The following is a 20,941-nucleotide window of genomic DNA, read 5'->3' on the forward strand; positions in this document are numbered from 1 at the left end:
GGGGGCTGGTAAGGATTGGAGTGTTTTTCAAATATTAGAGCTAGGGGCTTTGAATAGTCCCCAATATTTCTCTGACCCTTTGTTAAAATTATATGTTAACGTCTGGCGAGAGACCAAAAGTATCCTTTCTTATGGTGGAGATCTAGAATTTACACCTCTTCTGAATAATCTTCATTTATATGAATTTTTTAAGTAAAGGACTCACAATTTTGGGTTAGATACGGGATACCGCAATTATCCCATTTATTTGATAACGGTAACCTGAGGTCCTTCCAGGATCTCCAGATGGATTTGGATAACCCCAAAAAAATTGTTGGATATTTTATCTGCAATTATGTCACGCATGGAATCTCACCAAAAATAAACACAAATTTAGAATTAAACCATTTCCCGTTGGGGATATGTTATTAAATAAACTTCACTATAAATAGTTAATTTCACTATGCTACAAATATAAAAATTTTGAATGTAAAAGTAATATGGAATTAACGAACAAAAATTAGTGGATAAGGGATTTGGGTTCAATTAATGAGTCTCAATGGGAATCGATTCACAGTAATTTGGATTATGTTTCACATAATATGGCACATAGATTTTCTCACTATATGGTAATTAATAGATAATATTATACACCTAAAAAATTGATGGGATTTAGATCCATTGATAGCTCTCCAAAGTGTGGCTCTTTGGGAGCAGATTTGATTCTCTTACTTCGGAGATGCCCAAAGTTACACCGATATTGGTATCAGGTATTAATATATGTTAAAGGGATCACACCTTTTGAGATTATGATGAAAGTTTTATTTTGCTGGGTGACTCCACTGAAATTGATACAATATAAAATAAAATATAGGTAATACCAACTCTTCAATTACTGTTCTTGACACGTTTAGAAATACTTAAAAAATTGATATCTGGTAACCCACCACTTTTTCTCATATGGAAGAAGCAGATTTACAAGACAATACTTTATGAAAAGGTTTATTTTGCTCAGGAGGCTAGAAGTAGTTATTTCAAATCTAAATGGCAACCATGTTATTTATTTATTTTTTAATTTTTTAAATTATTTTTTGTTTTATTTTTTAATTTCCAGACAAGGTGGGGGGGGGGGGTTGGCTTAAAAAATAACTGAAAATTGGGTAAATTATATAGGTTGCAACAATAATTATACTATTCTAAAAATGTTTTGTAATGAATCAAGTATTGCTCTGTTTTGGATAAAATAAAGTAATAGACTGTTTAAAAAAAAAGTGAAGAATATATTTTCAACTACTAATAACAACAAGTATATTCATGGTAATTGTATTGACAGAACTGCCATTAATTTTAGAGCAGTGCCTCTCAAACTGTCAGACACCCTGTAGTAAGGCACAGTAGTTTGGACAGGAGTGATCATAAGCTGCACCGGGCTTTCTCCGTCTGTACTAATCTTTTGTTTTAGTAACGTGGTTATTGTGGGAGTCAAATTAGAGCAACATTTTTAATTTTGGCATAGACTTTCAAATACTGGTGGTGAGGCCCCGGCATCACCATCTTGCACACGACTATAAAAACGCCCGTAATTACGGGTCGTAATTACGGCCCGTAATTACGGGCCAACAGACTTCTATTGGCCACGGGTACCTTCCTGTTTGCTTACGGGAAGGTGCCCGGGCCGTTGAAAAATATAGAACATGTCCTATTTCAGGCCGTAATTACGGCACAGGCAGGCCGATAGAAGTCTATGGGGCTCCCGTAATTAAGGGTGGCTACATGTGTGCACCCGTAATTACGGGAGCATTGCTAGGCGACGTCGGGGGATTCCCCTGTCTGCTGGCTCATGCCTGAATTGAATTTTTGAATAAAGAGAAGAAGAGAAAACGGGTCCGTAAATACGGGTGGAATACGGGTGACAACTAACCCGTATTTACTCGCACGGGTCCGTAAATATGGGTTAAAAACGTGTGGCAAAGGACCCGTATATGGAGGGAAAAAATACGGTCGTGTGCATGAGGCCTTAAAGTGGGGGAATGCAGATGAGCAGAAAAAAAAAATTGCAGATTCCAAAAAAGTATCTTTAAAAGAAAAGCTATTTTACGGATTACTGTAGTTTAGTGGGAGTTTAGGAGGTAATAGATTTAATTTAATTAGAGTGACAGGTACTGTGCATTTGAACCTCTCACACAGTAAGGGATACTACATGAACATTGGTGATTCTCAATGTAGTCCTAAGTGGGTCCCATTTAAAATGAAGAATTTATTTAAAACCAAATTGAGGGCAGGATCACACACACAGTTTTGATGCAGTTTTTGGCGCAGTTTTTGGATTAGTTCTTTTCCAAAACCAGAAGTGGATCCAAAAGGAAGAAGAGGTATAAAGAAAAGACTGATGCATCTCCTTTCTTTTGTGTCTACTCCTCTGCTTGGTTAAAAATAAAAAAGCAAAGCCCAAAACTAAAAAAAGTAGCAAACAGTAAAATAAAGTTTTTTTAACAAATAAAAAAAAATTGAAAAATTTAAAGTTAAAAAAACTCCCTTTTCCCATTTTCCCTCAAACACAATGTAAAAAAATAAAAAGCTAACATAACTGGTATCGACGCATCCGTAAAAGTCTGAACCATTACAATATATCATTATTTAGTCCGCGGGGTGAACGCCGTAAAAAATAAAAAATTAAAAACATCAGAATTGCTGTTTTTTGGTCCCTCTATCTCCCACAAAAATAAAAACTAATCCATTTTTGGATTAGTTCTTTTCCAAAACCAGAAGTGGATCCAAAAGGAAGAAGAGGTATAAAGAAAAGACTGATGCATCTCCTTTCTTTTGTGTCTACTCCTCTGCTTGGTTAAAAATAAAAAAGCAAAGCCCAAAACTACATCAAAACTGTGTGGCCTAAAACTGCTGAATCAAGAAATTCACCAAGGGGATTTAAGGGGGTTATCCACTACCGGACAACTGATGACCTATCCACCTGGATAGGTCATCAGTTGTCCGGTAGTGGACAACTCTTTTAAGTCTGCTCTTCATGAACATAAAGTACTACTTCTCTAGTCTCCCAATGTTTTTTGTATGGCTGCTCTATTGTCCAGAATTACAGTTGAGAATTATACTACAAACATTTTTAAACATTTTTCTTCAGGGATTAAAAGTATTGCCTTATTCCTTCTACAATATACTCTCATGGGGTATTCAATTAAATTGGTCCTAACATACAGAAAAAGGATATGGTGACAGATAATCTTTAAACTCATCAGAACAGATTGGAAATGAATGCATAAAATTATATCCTGCTGCTTCTCTATTTTTGATCCTGTTATAATTATAGGATGCAAAGATACAGCATAGCCCTGTCCACACTGTAGGTTTTGCTTAAATTTTTTCTATCAATTACTTTTAGGTTCTATAGAAATGAATGGGATCTGTCAGTATATAAAACAAACTGATACAAAAACACCACTGTGTGGAGAGTTTATGCTAAGTTTTTGTAAAAAAAAAACAAAAAATGACCTTCATTATAAGTTTGGATTTAGAGCGATGACTATGGATTGGTTATCGAATCCCTTCCAATACTTTGTTGACGAATGTGCCAAAAAACACTTAAAGGACTCAGACTAGAGGACAAATCTTGGGAAAGTCAAAGTAAGGAAACACAAGGTAAGTTTAAAGGCAAGAGGAGGATAAGAGTATAAGAACCATAAGTGTTCCTTACCTGCATGTTTTCCCTGACATCGGTGGCTTCCCTCAGAGGATGTACCGCAAGTTTAAAGATGTCATCTACAACTTTGAGGCCAGTGTTTCTTAGCATTGTGTACTCCCTGGCTTTTTTTCCTATTCTTGCAGATAATCCACGTTTTTGAGCCTTTCCTCCTCCTGCTCTGTTGGTGATTGCAATGTGAACAAACAGTTTAGCATGCTCCATAGTGTCTCCAACAAAAGATCGCAGTGGCACATGTCTATATCCAGGCTGTAAATACTCAATGGGTAAAGTATACTGACCGATAAATTCATCCCCAATATAGTCATCATCAAGAACCATAAAACGCACCATCGCTAACTCTGGGAGGTTTACCTGAAACTCAAAGCTCTCATCAAAAATTGGGTTGTCCCCATTTTGCTGCACTGTCTTAGTCCTTTGCTCTGCACAATCAGCAGGGATGCCATGAATTTCAATACACACATATGGGTCAATCACATCCCCTTTTGCACAGGCTCCTTTTGGTTTAGGAAAATTCTGTCCGCTGATGATTTTGATGTGAAGAACCTGAGGGGAAACACCAGGCACAACACCTTTAGTGTTTGCACTGAAATAAGATACTTCATCTCGCATGATGGATGGTCGAAGGACATACCCACAACCACCATTTTGAAGGAACCAGCCAATGTTGAGATCCATCATTGGACCTGGAGTTTGAAAATTCATAGCTACAATCTGACAACCACAATTCCAAAAATCTTGTGGGTTCATATTACTTGAGTCTATCCTCATTGGACTTGGATACACCCTTGATAAAAACTTTTTATTGTAGTTCACAAAGTCTTCCGGATACTCATTAGCAATCCGACTAGCTTGGCTCTCACTAAAAGAGCATATTTCACCATAACTTTGGTTTTTCATGGTGACGTCAAAATCTTTGTACTGAACTGATTTACAAATTGATACTAAATCTGATAGTTCTCTACAAAGCTTGATCAATCTTTGCTCCCCAAAGTAATCTTCAGACATTCTACGAGACATTTCAGCCTCCTCATCTTCATCAGTAACCTCTCCCTCTAACAGGTTAAAATCTGAAGGTAGCTTTTTACCTTTTACAATAATCTTTTTCTTAAGTTTTTCAGGAGAGGGAAGGTAGGACTCTGCTGGCAAAGGCATTTCTGTGTAGAGTTTACTCCCAAAGATCTTCTTTATATGTTGCACCATTACCTTTTGCTGTTGTATAGAGCAGTGGTTGCCAATGCAAAGAATAAGAGGATACTCAGAGGAGATGAAGGCATATTTGTTAATTACTTCGACAACATTACGGAAGGCTAACGGTGAGGTCATGCTATTTCGGTTGCAAATGATTGGCTCATTATCGGGCCCATCACTGACATCAAGCTCAATGCTTCTGCAAGCCATTTTTAGTGCCCTCACATACCCATTTATGTCTGCTGGACCCCTAAACTGGTCTTCAATTAAGTATGTGTTGTGGGAGGAGTTGATATAATAGTGTGACAATGGTTGTGTCATGTCCTGGCTAACCTTTTTGTGGATAGGATCAAAAATATCACATTCCTGGGACAAAAGATACTTTGTAAAACCATCAATGGTAAGAAAACCCTTCAAACATCCTTCCTGAGTAAGCTCATAGTTTTTTATGATGTCCAAGCACATTTCTTCTTTCACCTGAGTCATCCCTTGCTCGGACTCTAAGAACAATAGTAGATCATTTGCATCAAGGTACTCTTTATTTTTGGAAATTTGTACAAGTAGAAAATACACCTCAGGTCTTGTACATAGTTCACTAAATGCTTCACAGAATTCTTCTTTGGTCACTCTCGTGGTAAGTTTTTCTTTGCTCTTTTGGATTTCTTTAAACTTTAACCTAACCTTAGTTTCTTTGATAGCAGGAGACAGATGTTTGATCAGTTCAACTGCTGTATCTTCTAACACAATGCCATTACCATCTATATCTGCCGCATCAAAGATGGATTTTAACCAGATGAATCTAGGTGTGTTCTGCCCACCTTCAACCAAGTCCAGTGGTTGTTTACTATGGGAGACTAAGTATCTTAGACCGGAGACCCAGATATTGGCCACATCAGCTGAATTAGCTACCAGATCCAAAGACTCGTAATTTTCTCCATGAATTATTGAAAATGCACTGTCCTCACAAATTTGATCTGCCAGTCCATTGTTCCTGAATGTTTCTGTGTTCTTGCCAAGCCGAATTTCCTTAATGGCAGACATGTCCAACTTGGCCTTTTCAGGGTCTTTTTTAGAAGGCTCCCAACGTAAAGCCTGCAAATCAGTGTCAAGTGTGAAAAAACGACTGTAGATACGAGAGTTTGGACGCACTTTCTTCAGTTCACAACCCCCTTGCATGAAACTTATGCAATCACTGGCACTGCTTATCTTCTTCTCTGATGGCATGCTGCTGAAGGACACCGTTTTCTTCCTACCAGTTTTTTGGTTTGCAGGGTCCTACAGAAACAAAAACAAATTGTATAAAAATCCAAATATGTTACAGGGGAGTTGTTAAAATAATATTGTCACAGTACCCCCATGCATTATTTAAAAAGAAAAAAAAACTAAAAAGCAATTCATCAGAGACAGTTTTACTTGAAGAGCAGAGATTTCATTTAATGACTGTGGCTGGCAGCCAAACACTTTCATTTACGTCAGTTGCAGTAAATTATGTGGAACATTTATTACATTTTTATCAGATAATTAAAAGGTGTGATCTGTGGAGAACACAGTAAGGCTGGAGACCTGTTTCTAATAACTTGGGTTTCTGTTCTGATTCTATAATTCTTGTAAAAACTGAATTTGTAGCACAATAAACACCCATCTGTTTTTACAACTATTAATAAAGATGAAGCAGCGATAAGGTTAATACCATTCATATCTGCAAAACGTTAGCATCTCACATCCACCTTTCCCTTTCTACTATTATAAAGGTAGCTCGGAAACACTCATGGAAGTGTTACTCATAAGTGATGACATTTCCCCAACAGAAAAAGAGGAATTTTGGCAGTTATGTATCACGTCACCTCTACTGCCAGAATACATCAAAATTTATGTATATCCATCAGTGTAGACAAATCCAGCGAGCAACACATCTACTATTTATATCTTATTATAATGGTTTATTTTTATGATCTAGGTTATGGTATGGGTTGGAAAATGTCAGAAAGTAACCACCTGCTGGGCAGCCTTGTTCCCTCCACAACAGAAAGACTAATATAGAACAGGCCAAAGATTAGTTAGTCGCTACTAGGAGAGCACATGGCTAATATGACTATGCTAAAAAACCTTAAAGAGGCTCTGTCACCAGATTTTGCAACCCCTATCTGCTATTGCAGCAGATAGGTGCTGCAATGTAGATTACAGTAACATTTTTATTTTTAAAAAACTAGCATTTTTGGCCAAGTTATGACCATTTTTGTATTTATGCAAATGAGGCTTGCAAAAGTCCAAGTGGGCGTGTTTAAAGTTAAATTCCAAGTGGGCGTGTATTATGTGCGTACATCGGGGTGTTTTTACTACTTTTACTAGCTGGGCGTTCTGACGAGAAGTATCATCCACTTCTCTTCAGAACGCCCAGCTTCTGGCAGTGCACAGACACACAGCGTGTTCTCGAGAGATCACGCTGTGACGTCACTCACTTCCTGCCCCAGGTCCTGCATCGTGTCGGCCACATCGGCACCAGAGGCTACAGTTGATTCTGCAGCATCAGCGTTTCCATAAAAATACGGAAAGGTGTCCGTGGCCAATAGAAATGAATGGGTACGTAATTACGGTTCGTAATTACAGATGAAAAATACAGTCGTGTGCAAGGTGTGCTGCCTCCTAGCGATATTTTTTTCGCTGCATGAAAGGTGCGATCAGCCAATGAACCGGCGGTTACTTGTTCATCGGCCGATCATTGCCCTCTTCACACAGGGCAATGATCGGGAAGGATCATTCATATGAAGCTAGTGTGTCCAATCATTGGCCCGTGTAAAAGGGACTTTAGACAAGAGCCACACAAATTATGCCAGTGAGCAGCATGTGGCTCCTGAAGAACATTGTGGCTTCTCTGGTCCTATATCATATCTATCATCTGTCCAACTCTGACTACTTCTTATCTTCATATTTGGTACTAGTTACAACCTTTCTAGCATCTTGCTGCCTGGGAGGTTTTTCCTACACAAATGCAGTGTTTTAGTTAATGTATTATCTTCAGTGCATAAAAATAGATTACGAATGGATCAGCATGCTTATTGAGGAAACGTATGCTGGATGTCAGTGATGAATAGTGGGTTGGAGTTTCTCATAGCAAATTATACTCAGAGGTTTTTCTCATTCCAAGCTAGAAGACAAATTCTCCTGGGTGTTCACTTCCCGAGCCTAAAATTCTTCTACTTCACTAATCCAAAAAAAACATCCAATTAGAAGGCACATGGCCGGTTATTACTGAATCCACTGGGCTATGGAGAAGCAGTACATTTTCTTAAAGCTCACATATCCGGAAATACAGAAGATTCCAGCTTGCTTTTATCTGGACAATTGATTCTATTTTGGCACAGTTTGCATTGGTGCTGAACTAGACAAAAGTGTCCCAGAGTTTTCACACAAAAAAGTAAACTGACTTGTCACAAAGTATGAAGTATGAAGCAGGACAAGCTATAGAGATCTAGAAGAATGGTACATAGACGACTTAAAGTGGGATTCCCACTGCAGAAAATTATGCCATAAACGTCTGATGCATGTCCAATCTATCTCAAGAATGGGGGTCATCAACCAAATGAGCAGTGGGGTATCACTTTTAGTGGCACAACTGTCTTGAAATACTAGGCCCACTGTTACCTACAGGGGGGGACTCTGCATGGCGTTACCTACAGGGGGGACTCTGCATGGCGTTACCTACAGGGGGGGACTCTGCATGGCGTTACCTACAGGGGGGACTCTGCATGGCATTACCTACAGGGGGGGGGACTCTGCATGGCGTTACCTACAGGGGGGGGACTCTGCATGGCGTTACCTACAGGGGGGAATCTGCATGGTGCTACCTACAGGGGGGGACTCTGCATGGCGTTACCTACAGGGGGGGGGACTCTGTATGGCGTTACCTACAGGGGGGGACTCTGTATGGCGTTACCTACAGGGGGGGGACTCTGCATGGCGTTACCTACAGGGGGGGGGGACTCTGCATGGCATTACCTACAGGGAGGAATCTGCATGGCGTTACCTACAGGGGGGACTCTGTATGGCGTTACCTACAGGGGGGGGACTCTGTATGGCGTTACCTACAGGGGGGGACTCTGTATGGCGTTACCTACAGGGGGGACTCCGTATGGCGTTACCTACAGGGGGGGAATCTGCATGGCGTTACCTACAGGGGGGACTCTGCATGGCGTTACCTATAGGGGGGGACTCTGCATGGCGTTACCTACAGGGGGGGACTCTGCATGGCGTTACCTACAGAGGGGGTTGTGTGACACCCAGGGAAGGGGGGTCCCAGTCAAAAGTTTGCTATGGGGCCCAGTCTTTCCTAGTTACGCCCCTGGTATTAGTGCAGTGCATGATTGATAAAGGGAAAAAGGATTGTAATCCCCAATGTGGACAGGAATGAATGTAAATGCATTTGCTTTACAGAACTGCAGATTATTTCTGTGCTGTATTAATAGATACAATAACAGTCAAATCAGAAGTTTTTTGAAGACTAATAAATACACTGAGAAAGTTGCATTGGTAATCGGAGATAATATCTGTACTTGGAATTTATGTTTTCAAGCTACTTTGTTTTTGTAAATGAAGTATAACAACCTGTCAAGGTAAAAATAAGCTCTGAAACTATGGATAACAATAAGAAGTGTTACAGTCTACGGATGACAATGAAAGAAAGGAAAAACAATGACAATTTAATTTACTGTGTATCTCAGCCTGACAATAACACAAGGGAGGTAGAAATGTAGAAATTACATATATCAAAACAAACTGGTAATAGAAGAGCTGCCGTACAAGATGCAGACTTTGAAATACCTAACTACCTCGCCTCGTTCTAGTAGCGGATCCCCGCTGGAGGCGCTGGCTTTCCTACCTCCCTGCCGGTCGTGTCAGGTTGCCTTGACAACACCTGACTCACGTATGCTCACTCCAGTGATTGCCTCTTGCTCCGTGGCAACTGGCGTCCATAGATGACGTCAGGCCTGGCAGCCTATTTAAAGAGGAATCCAGGATGACATACCTTGCATGTGAATTAAGGTACATACTTGTGTTTTGTGTTATTCCGGACTTTGATGCTGATCCTGACTCTGATCTTGTTTTTGGAATCTGCCAGTGGATCCCAACTCGCTACTTTGGCTTTTTCCTGTTGTTCTACTCCTGATTCTACATCCTCGTCTCGTCCTCTGTCCTGACCACTATCCTGGTGACGACTCTTAGATCAGTTTCTGACTACACTTCAGCTTCCTTCAGTGCACCTGCTATCAATCGGTGACTATTCTAGGACCGCTACCTGTGAATCCAATCAATAAAGTCCATACCTTTTTTGCGGGGGTTAAGGGGTCGAAAAATGGTAAGATTCATTACACTGTGCACCCCAAATTAGCCAGCGCCATACTGATTGCGGCTCAAAGGATTTACTTCTCTGGTGAGAATTGTAACACCAACATATTTACATTCCCAAAATAATTCTCTCAGGATGGCAGATCAGAAGAAATAAATGTGTATCAACGGGTGGTCTGGATGTTTCTCATTAAACTGTGGCGTAGCAGGCCTAAGGATAAGCACGACGATACAAATTATTTAGCTCTTCTTAAATCCTATTTGTGTCCTGGAATTCCCAACAAAAATCCACATTCTCTTCTGGTGTGTGAAAATATTAGGCCACATCACTGCTCGCAACTGAGCCATGAAATAGAAAAGTTCAAATCCGGGTTACTGAAAACTTGTCCTTGTGCTGTGTGATGTCAAAAGTGAATCTGTCATAATAAAATACTTTTTTTTATAGTAGTACATCTAGAAAAACTGCTGGTAGTGGCAACTGCCAGGGGCCGAAGGCAAAACCATGCTTTTTTTATTTTTAGCTCCACTGCATCTTTAACATATTTTGTATACTAGCCCTTGGCACCCAGGTTTAGACTTCTTGGGGGGCTTTTTATGGGTACACTTGTATTCTTATATTATTGCCATCTAAAAAAAAACTAAAATCCAGCAGTCTTTACCATTATGTATATAGTAGATTAACACTTGCGTATCGCCCCACATTTTAAGAAACAGATAGTAGTTTACAAGAAAATAAGGACCTGCAAGAGCTTTTTACTTTGTTCATGCATGAATACGCCTTAAAGGCGTTGTCTAACAAAGACAAACCCTTTTTGCAATGAAGCCGATCCAGTGATCAGATGAAACCCCCGGCGATCAGAGGGGAAAGTTGCGGCCAGCCATGCAAAATTAGTATTACATAACTGCTATTTAAATGAATGGCCATCCACAAAATACATGGATGGGCAGCAGCCACTAATGTGGCTCATCGCTCTGCCTCATAGAAAGGGGTCTTGAGCTGGGGAACCCCCTCTATGATGTCCATATGCCCTTTAGAGGAAGTCACACAAATATAGATTGTTATATAGTACATTAAAATAAGTATTTTTAGAGTTCTTTAGTGAAACCATGGCACTCCACGTGGAATGAGCACATTTAAAAATGTTTAATTTTTTTAATTATTATTAGGGCTGATTGGAGGTTAATAGTCCTCTATGGGTAGATATGGACATTAGATGCAGTATACGTGACATACACGTTTGGTCATGTGACTAAGTTTTGTTCAATACTTCCATAAACATGGTGGTGGTGATTATGGTGGTATGTGGACTACATGTCCCATAATGTCACAAATATCTAAGTATACTGGCAATGAGAAGGGGTTGGAGCGAAAGGTGTTATGCAATGATTACTATGGGAGCCCATAATAATCACTCTGGTAGTTGGGGGACCACAAAAAGGCATATGATTTTCCCATATAACAGCCCCTATATTTCTTCCAATATGCTCGGCAGCTTTTAAAGAGCTACCCTCAGCCTCCTTTAATAGACTTCATATAGCTCTATATTAAGAATGAACCTTCTTTATGAACAGTCAGAAAATGGAAAAAATATGATCCAATAAATCACGTACAAGACATTACTAATCACTTAATCTTGTATGGTATATAACAGTTTCTCCATAGGAGGGCCGGTTTTGTTGCCTAGAGAGTAAATGCTTCCTGATCTCCCGCCCGGTTCAAAAGGAAAATGCTTGCTTGGGCTTGCTCTCATGGTTAGTGACAGTCTTAGAGAATAAATCTGAGCAGATTATATAGCTCAAAAACCTTGGATACCTTTATATCAAAATCTACAAACAATAACTGCCGTATTTACTCCTTGCAGTCCTTGAATTCTAATCTTCTGTCAAACCGCTAAAAGCTCTAGAATGGTGACTGCCACCCAAATTTCTAGAGTCTAGAAAAGCAATTATACCTAATTATTTTGTAATATTATATCAGGGAATGTATCACTACATCACTGGTCAGAGTTGAATAGAATTTGATAAAATAATTTAGTAACGTTACTGTTGATTATTTGGGGTGAAATGCTCTTTAATACATGGAATGAAAGGCTGGGTTCACATACAGCGTAAAAATTATGTCGTGGGACCGTCCTAAAAATCAGCAACAAAATCTGCAATGAAATCCGTACGTGTTACAGTGGATATCACTCTTTGCATAGCAATGAATGAAATTTGCTGTGCAAATGAAGGCCCTGTTCATACAGAGTTTTTTGCAGGAATTTTGAGGCAGATTTTGACCTGCCTGCCTGCCGTTTGGCATGTTTTTCGCGACGTTTTTCTCCCACGGCCATTGAGTGCCGCAGGCAAAAAATGCAGCCAAAAACGCTCTCTCTGCCTCCCATTGATGTCAATGGGCGGACAGAGACGTAAACGCCTGAAGATAGGGCATGTCGCTCCTTTTTCCCCGCGAGCGTATTTTTCCGCTCACGGGGAAAAAAAACGCCTCCTCTTCCCATCAAAATCAATGGGAGGCGTTTATGGGCATTTTTTGTTGTGTTTTCCAATGCGGCTGCCGCGTCAAAAAACTCTTTGTGAGCCTAACAGCATTTCTACAACAGACAGGGCATGCTGGGGATATGAAAATCCACACCATGTCAGGAATTCACTACAGATTTTAAGACTGTGAATGATTGGGGTTTGTTGGAAACTTCATTCACTTACATTGTACTGTACTTTGTTTTAGCATTTCGGTGTGAACGTAGCCAAATTGAACTTGTACACTTTATAATTATGCTATGGAAATAAATATTGTATTTATATGTAAATAGTATTCATCCCATGTGATAAGCACTTCAAAAGCCTGATTCGGATGTGACATATTTTATAAGACTAATGGAAACAGACTGGCAAAGAGATGTGGATCCAATAAGCTTTGATCATTAAACAGATAAAACCATTACTGAATTTTTAAACAAATAACATGTTCGACTTTTTATACTAGGACCACAAAGGCGACATTCTAATTGTGCAACTTATGAACATTGCTATGTTGCATTAAATTTTTGGGGTGCCCCGTAGGTAATAACAAACTTAACAATCACAACCTGCTGTATGCCCTAAATTATTATAATTAAAGAGTACAGAAAAATAAGCTTAGTCTAGATTATTTTACGTTACCAACATTATGTTGACTACAAGTAAATAAAAAAAAATCCTGTAGGGGGCATTCATTTATTTGAGTATTGTATATAGAAACCTCAGTTTCCTTTGACATGAATACCTACACGGTAGACATGTTGCTATCATACTTGAAAATGCATGACGGAAAAAGTGTTTTTTACATTTTATTTCCATAGCAACTAAAGTCAATGAGGGACGGGTATATTGGTAATGTCCAGGAAATGGTTTTCCACTTGTATTTTTATATTTTTATATATGCACCAAGAAATGGAGTGTTAAAATATTTTTTACTACTTGGGGTCCATAAGGTAGCGTCATAATGATATGATTCTATTAATACTTTTGTTGCAGCCCATAATTCTTCAGGCCCAAGCTGTTCATTTCCACTTGTGGGAAAGCCTGAGTAATCTTGACCAGATGTCCCCTGATACAGAAAAAAACGGATTTTCTCTTCACTGCAATTGTATTTTGTGCTGGGAATTAATACATTGTGGCTAAGAAAGTTGCTTTCTGTCTGTGATATGTGAGACAGGCAGTTATTGCTTAGAAAGGATGGCACCACGGACGTCGGCAGCATTATTAGAGAAGACAGCTTTTCTAGATAATACTTAGAAATATTGCAGCAGTGAATGCATACCTCCCAACTTTCAAGTATCGCAAAGAGGGGCAACTTCCATTTAAGCCATATACACCCGCTTTAGCCCACACTGTATCATGCTCTGATAGTGCCTCCCCACAGTACAATTCCCCATAGAACCCCCCAAACAGTATAATGACCCTATAGCTTCCCCCACACAGTATAATACCCCAAAGTGCCTCCCACACAGTATAATGCCAAATAGCTACCCCTACACATTGTAATGGTCCCATAGCTGCCCCCGTACGGTATAATGCCCACACAGATGCCCCTATACAGTATAATACCCACACAAAATTCCACATACAGTATAATGCCCCATAGCTGCCTCCATACAGAATAATGACCCCATTGCTGCCCCCATACAGTACAATGCCCACAGATGCCCCCATACAGTATAATACCCACATAGATGCCTCCATACAGTATAATGCCCCAATAGCTGCCCCATACAGTATAATGTCCACATACAATATAATGCCAACACACACCCCTTTGCAGTATAACACCACCATACAGTATAATACCCACACAGATGCCTCCATACAGTATAATGCCCCAATAGCTGCCCCATACAGTATAATGTCCACATACAGTATAATGCCAACACACACCCTTTTACAGTATAACATCCCCATACAGTATAATACCCACACAGATGCCCCCATACAGTGTAATGCCCCATAGCTGCCTTCATACAGCATAATGCCCCCATATAGCTTAATGCTCCAATAGCCGCCTCATACAGTATAAGGCCCCATAGCTGTCCCCATACTGTATAATGCCCCATAGCTGCCTCCATACAGTTTAATGCCCACACAGCTGCCCCATACAGTATAATGCCCCTATAGCTGCCCCATGCAGTATAATGCCCTCCCTCTAGGACAGAAATACCCAGCCAGAGCATTAGCCATGCTGTGGCCAGGGATTCCGCTCCAGGAGGGGCCCCTGAAGTCACTGTCCATATATGGATAGTGATGACAGGGGCTGCGCCAGGAGCGGAGTCTCAGGCCAGAGGATCGGCAAGACTCTGGCCGGGGATTCCTATTCTGGAGGGAGTCCCTGTAGTCACTATATTTATGGACAGTGACGCCAGGGGCTCCCTCTAGGAGCGGAAACCCCGGTCAGAGCGTCTGGATGAGGGTTCCACTCCAGGAGTAGCCCCTGATGTCACTGTCCATATATGGATAGTTATCTATAGACAAGGTGAGAAAAAACCAAAAAACACCCGGCGCACATCGTGCATCATCTCTTGTTTAAAGTGACAAAGGGTCGGGGGTAAGCGGTTGTGCTTACCTTGTGGTGTTGTGCTAGGAGCACAACACCCAGAAGTGCCTGTATGGTCTCAAAGGACTTCAGCTGGTAAATCCGTGCAGGGGCTGTCAGGGCTCCCTCAGTAGATCGAGATAAATGGAGAAAAAAAGGAGGATAAAATCCTCCAGCGCTGTCCAAATGTTGTGGAATTGAAGGATTCAATCCAAGGCAAGTAGTTTAAATAAGATATATGTTTAATGGAAAAGAACGCTACGCGTTACGAGATCGGACCGATCTCTTCATCAGGCAAAGAAACATACATGATGCTGGAGGACCCAGCAGGGTTTAAATTGCTTAAAAAGACCGCCAAAAAGAATCTGCTCCAGGAGGAGCCCCTGATGTTACTGTCCATATATAGACAGTGATGTTAGGTGCTTTGAGATGCCGGAATCCCATGCCAGAGCATCGGCAACGCTCTGGCTGGGGATTCTGCTCCTGGAGTAGCCACTGTTGCCACTGTCCATATATAACAAGGGCATTCCCAAGACAGGAGTCCCCAGCCAGAGAGCTTGCATTGCTCTGGCTGGGGACTCCATAGTTGAAAACTCGACATCACTCTCCATATATGGATAGTGACGTTAAGGGCTTCCTCGGGCTTAGCGCTTAAAGTAGCGCCGCGCTCAGGGAGTCCTCGACGAGTGGACGGTGAATCCTGAAGTAGGGAGCTGACAGTTCCTTGCTTCAGTATTGGATTCAACTGTATCTGCATCCTGCGGACGCAGTTATAGTTGACACCGGGACATACCACAGGCCGCCCGAGATAGCGGGACACTGCCAGGAATCTATGGTGAATGTTTTACAGCATAAGTAGTCAGATTGGATAGAATTATAGCAATATAGAAACCCGTTGGCAACACACAGGGTCCACACCATTGTCTGTTGGCCTCGTGACAGTCACCAATATCTAAGGGTCCCGTGGCAGCTTTTTTCCTTGTATTGGACGGAATATTGCAAAAGTCACTTTATTAAAGTGATTTACTGCATATAAATATGCAGTGGAAAGAAGAAGAACTTTTCCCTAGAATATGTAGTATATATGAAATACATTTTCGTATGGTCGCAGATTCACTTGCAACTTGTTTCCCAATAGTGAATAAATGTGACTTGATCTTCAAATGGATTTTTAGTAACGATATAATAATGCCAGCCTTAAAGTGAAAACTGCAGCTAAAACTAATATAAAAAATGGAGATAAACAAAATCACATCGCATTTCAACTTGTGATAAAGAATTACTAAATATTTACACACAATAAAAACCATGAATCTCACAGGTTTGAAATTTAATAAAATTGACAAACATCTGTCTTTCTTATTTTTTTTTTACTAGAAGACCCTGTCTCTCTTGAAAAGGATGACATGCTGCACATAGATGCCTGTAAATGACTTTCCACGGAAGAGAAAGGCAGATGATTGACAAATAACATACTCCGTCCAGGAACACCTGCCTACCAAATGCCTACTGAGAGGCTCAATAGCCGCTATCACCTCATCCTTCACTGAATATGGAAGTACTGTGTGTGTTTACCATAGAGAGATAATTATTCAAGAAAAGACTGATAAAAATTATTAAATAAATAAAGGGGTTGTTACTTTTGCTGAACCCCATTTTAACTAGCTGTTTAATAAAAAAAAAACAGATTGTAAAATTAAAACAAAGAGCTATCCAATTAATCAGCCATAAACAATATAAAAAAAATCATAATGGATTGGTTTTTTTTAGGACCCAGAAACGACTAATAAAACTTGTGCAAGCGAATGCATTTTGGTATCTTTTATATCACATGGAAATAAATGGAATCTGTTGCCTTCTCCAGTTAGTTCACTAAGCATCAAAGCTAATAAACGAACAAACAAAAATGCTAGTGGAAATGAGTCTTTACCGAAAAAGCATTCAGTACATCTCTCGGCAATGGTACATTTCAATGTCATCCACTCTATGTCTAATAATTACAATAGGCTTTCGTCAAACGATCTCTGCAACTCGTTTTTATAAAGAAAACCTGGAATTTTTAATATTTACATCAACTAAATATAAATATATAATTTGTATTAGAACATGTAGATAATTATGAACTAAGGGCCTGATCACATCACCGTTCGCTTTCCGTTCCGGTGTTCCGTCTGAGGTTTCCGCCAGGTGAACCCCGCTCCGTCACTATTGGTATCAATGGTGATGGAAACATTGCTAATGGTTTCCGTTCGTCACCATTCCGGCAGGTTTCCGTTTTTCCGACGGAATCAATAGCGCAATCGACCCCGCATTGATTCCGTCGTTAAAACGGAAACCTGCCGGGAACATGTGCAAAAAAAAAATAACAAGAAAAAAGGTGGGCAAAAGGTCAAGAGCTCAGACTGGAATCATGGTATAATTAGTATTGAAAAGATATACAGTGAAGGAAATAAGTATTTGATCCCTTGCTGATTTTGTAAGTTTGCCCACTGTCAAAGACATGAACAGTCTAGAATTTTTAGGCTAGGTTAATTTTACCAGTTAGAGATAGATTATATTTAAAAAAAAACTGAAAATCACATAGTCAAAATTATATATATTTATTTGCATTGTGCACAGAGAAATAAGTATTTGATCCCCTACCAACCATTAAGAGTTCAGCCTCCTCCAGACCAGTTACACGCTCCAAATCAACTTGGTGCCTGCATTAAAGACAGCTGTCTTATATGGTCACCTGTATAAAAGAGTCCTGTCCACAGACTCAATTAATCAGTCTGACTCTAACCTCTACAACATGGGCAAGACCAAAGAGCTTTCTAAGGATGTCAGGGACAAGATCATAGACCTGCACAAGGCTGGAATGGGCTACAAAACCATAAGTAAGATGCTGGGTGAGAAGGAGACAACTGTTGGTGCAATAGTAAGAAAATGGAAGACATACAAAATGACTGTCAATCGACATCGATCTGGGGCTCCATGCAAAATCTCACCTCGTGGGGTATCCTTGATCCTGAGGAAGGTGAGAGCTCAGCCGAAAACTACACGGGGGGAACTTGTTAATAATCTCAAGGCAGCTGGGACCACAGTCACGAAGAAAACCATTGGTAACACATTACGCCGTAATGGATTAAAATCCTGCAGTGCCCGCAAGGTCCCCCTGCTCAAGAAGGCACATGCACAGGCCCGTCTGAAGTTTGCAAATGAACATCTGGATGATTCTGAGAGTGATTGGGAGAAGGTGCTGTGGTCAGATGAGACTAAAATTGAGCTCTTTGGCATTAACTTAACTCGCTGTGTTTGGAGGAAGAGAAATGCTGCCTATGACCCAAGGAACACCGTCCCCACTGTCAAACATGGAGGTGGAAACATTATGTTTTGGAGGTGTTTCTCTGCTAAGGGCACAGGACTACTTCACTGCATCAATGGGAGAATGGATGGAGCCATGTACCGTCAAATCCTGAGTGACAACCTCCTTCCCTCCACCAGGACATTAAAAATGGCTCATGGCTGGGGCTGGGTCACGCCCTGGAGATAAAGCGAGCACAGGAGCTGTGCGCGCTTTATCTTCAGCGGCTGTCAGCTGTTATACACAGCTGACATGCCGCTGCAATGGCTGCGATGGCTGTTACCGCCGATCGCAGCCATTTAACCCCTTCAATGCGTCTGTCAATGACGTCCGCCGCATTGAAGTGGTTGACAGAGGGAGGGAGCTCCCTCTGTAACCCCCGGGCCCCCCGCGATGGATCGCGGGTGGTGATTGTTGCTATGGCAACCAGGAAGCCGTTACTAGGCTTCCTGGTTGCCAAGGTACGGTAGCCTATTAGGTTCTGCCCGAGGCAGGACCTAATACGCTAACTGTCAAATGAAAAATGACAGTTACGATGCACTACACTACATCAGTAGTGTAGTGTATCGTAGAGGGGATCAGAAGACCAGATCTTCAAGTCCCCAGGTCAGTGTAAAAGAAAAAGTAAAAAATGTAAAAAAAAATGTGAAAGAAAAATAAATAAATAAAAGTTAATAAATAAATAATAAAAACAACACTTGCCCTGTTTCCCTGATCAACTCCTTTTATTAGAAAAAAAATAAAAATATGAAAAAAAAACTATACATAATAATAGGTATCGTCGCGTTCGGAACGGCCTGATCTATAAAAATATTACATTATTTCTACCGCACGGTGAACAGCGTAAACATTTTTAATAAAAAACAATGACAGTATTTTATTTTTTGGTCATCTTGTCTCAAACAAAATTTAATAAAAAGTGATCAAAAAGTTGCAAGTAACGCAAAATGGTACCAAGAGAAACTACAGTTCGTCACACATAAAACAAGCCATCCCGCAGCGATATCAACGAAAAAATAAAAAAGTTATGGCTGACAGAAAGTGGCGAAACTAAAACATGATTTTTTTTAGAAAAGAGTATTTTTATTGTGGGAACTTAGTGAAACGTAAAAAAATGAAATAAATTTGGTGTCGCTGTAATCGTATCGCCCCGCAGAATAAAGTTAACATGTTGTTTATACTGCACGTTGAACACTGTAAAAAAAAAAAGAAACGTGCTGGAATGGCTGTTTTTTGGTTTCCTCATCTCCCAAAAAATTGAATAAATAGTGATAAAAAAATCGCATGTACCCCAAAATGGAACAAATAAATATTATAGCTCATTCCACAAAAAACACGCCCTCACACAGCTCCGTCACCGGAAAAATAACACGTTATGACCCTCAAAACGCAATGATGCAAAATTATGCTAAATGACGGCCCAGACTAATTTTTAGGTCCAGTAGAATTTCACTAAATATCCACATCGTCATTTTCTGGACCCCACAGGTGGACCCTGTAGATGCAGCGGAGATGAGGAAACTTTAGGGCCTTGTGCTGCTTATAGGGCTAGTGAAGAAGTCAAAGATTAGGCAATACTGGAGCGCAGATATTTTGTATAATACCCAATAAATCCGGCCTGTGCATAAAGGATTGGTTCAAAGCGTACCACACCAATCCATGGATTATTCATTCACCCCATTATTACATCATCCTATTATATGACCTGATGGCACTCCGCCCAGCCTACATATACCCTGATGTACTCCGCCCAGCTTACATATATCCTGATGTACTCTGCCCAGCTCACATATGCCCCCACATTATAAGCTGAAATACCACTAATACACCAAGCAAAATCTGCGCTTCAAAAGCCAAATGGTGGTACAACTAAGCCTGGCAGTGTACCCAAACGGAAATTCATGACCACATATGGGGTATTACTGTATTCTGGAGAACCCGCTTAACAATTTATGGGATGTGTGTCTACGGTGGTACAAGCTGGGCACAACACATTGGGCACTGAAATGGCATATCTGTGGAAAACAGCAATTTTCAATCTGCAACAGCTATTGTTTACTCATTTTTTCAAAACACTGGTGCGGTCAAAATGCTCACTACACCCCTAGATAAATTCTTTGAGGGATCTAGCTTCCAAAATGGGGTAATTTTTCGGGAGTACCACTGTACTGGTACTATAGCTCAATGCAACATGGTGTCAAAAAACAAATCTTGTAAAATCTCCACTCCAAATACTAAATGGCGCTCCTTCCCTTTAGAGCGTTGATGTGTGTCCAAATAGCAGTTTATGACCACATGTGGG

At 40.4% G+C, this 20,941-nt stretch overlaps 1 protein-coding gene across 1 annotated transcript in view; it reads right to left on the reverse strand.

The window, feature by feature from the left end:
* Window positions 1–20,941, reverse strand: part of PLCL1 (phospholipase C like 1 (inactive)) — a 293,723-nt gene that overhangs the window by 113,162 nt on the left and 159,620 nt on the right. Inside the window, exon 2 of the mRNA XM_075829722.1 lies at window positions 3,689–6,160. Coding sequence (XP_075685837.1) covers window positions 3,689–6,160 — 2,472 coding nt within the window. The remainder of the gene's footprint in view (window positions 1–3,688; window positions 6,161–20,941) is intronic.

Source organism: Rhinoderma darwinii, chromosome 6 (assembly GCF_050947455.1).
Source record: "Rhinoderma darwinii isolate aRhiDar2 chromosome 6, aRhiDar2.hap1, whole genome shotgun sequence".
Taxonomy (NCBI): Eukaryota; Metazoa; Chordata; class Amphibia; order Anura; family Rhinodermatidae; genus Rhinoderma; species Rhinoderma darwinii.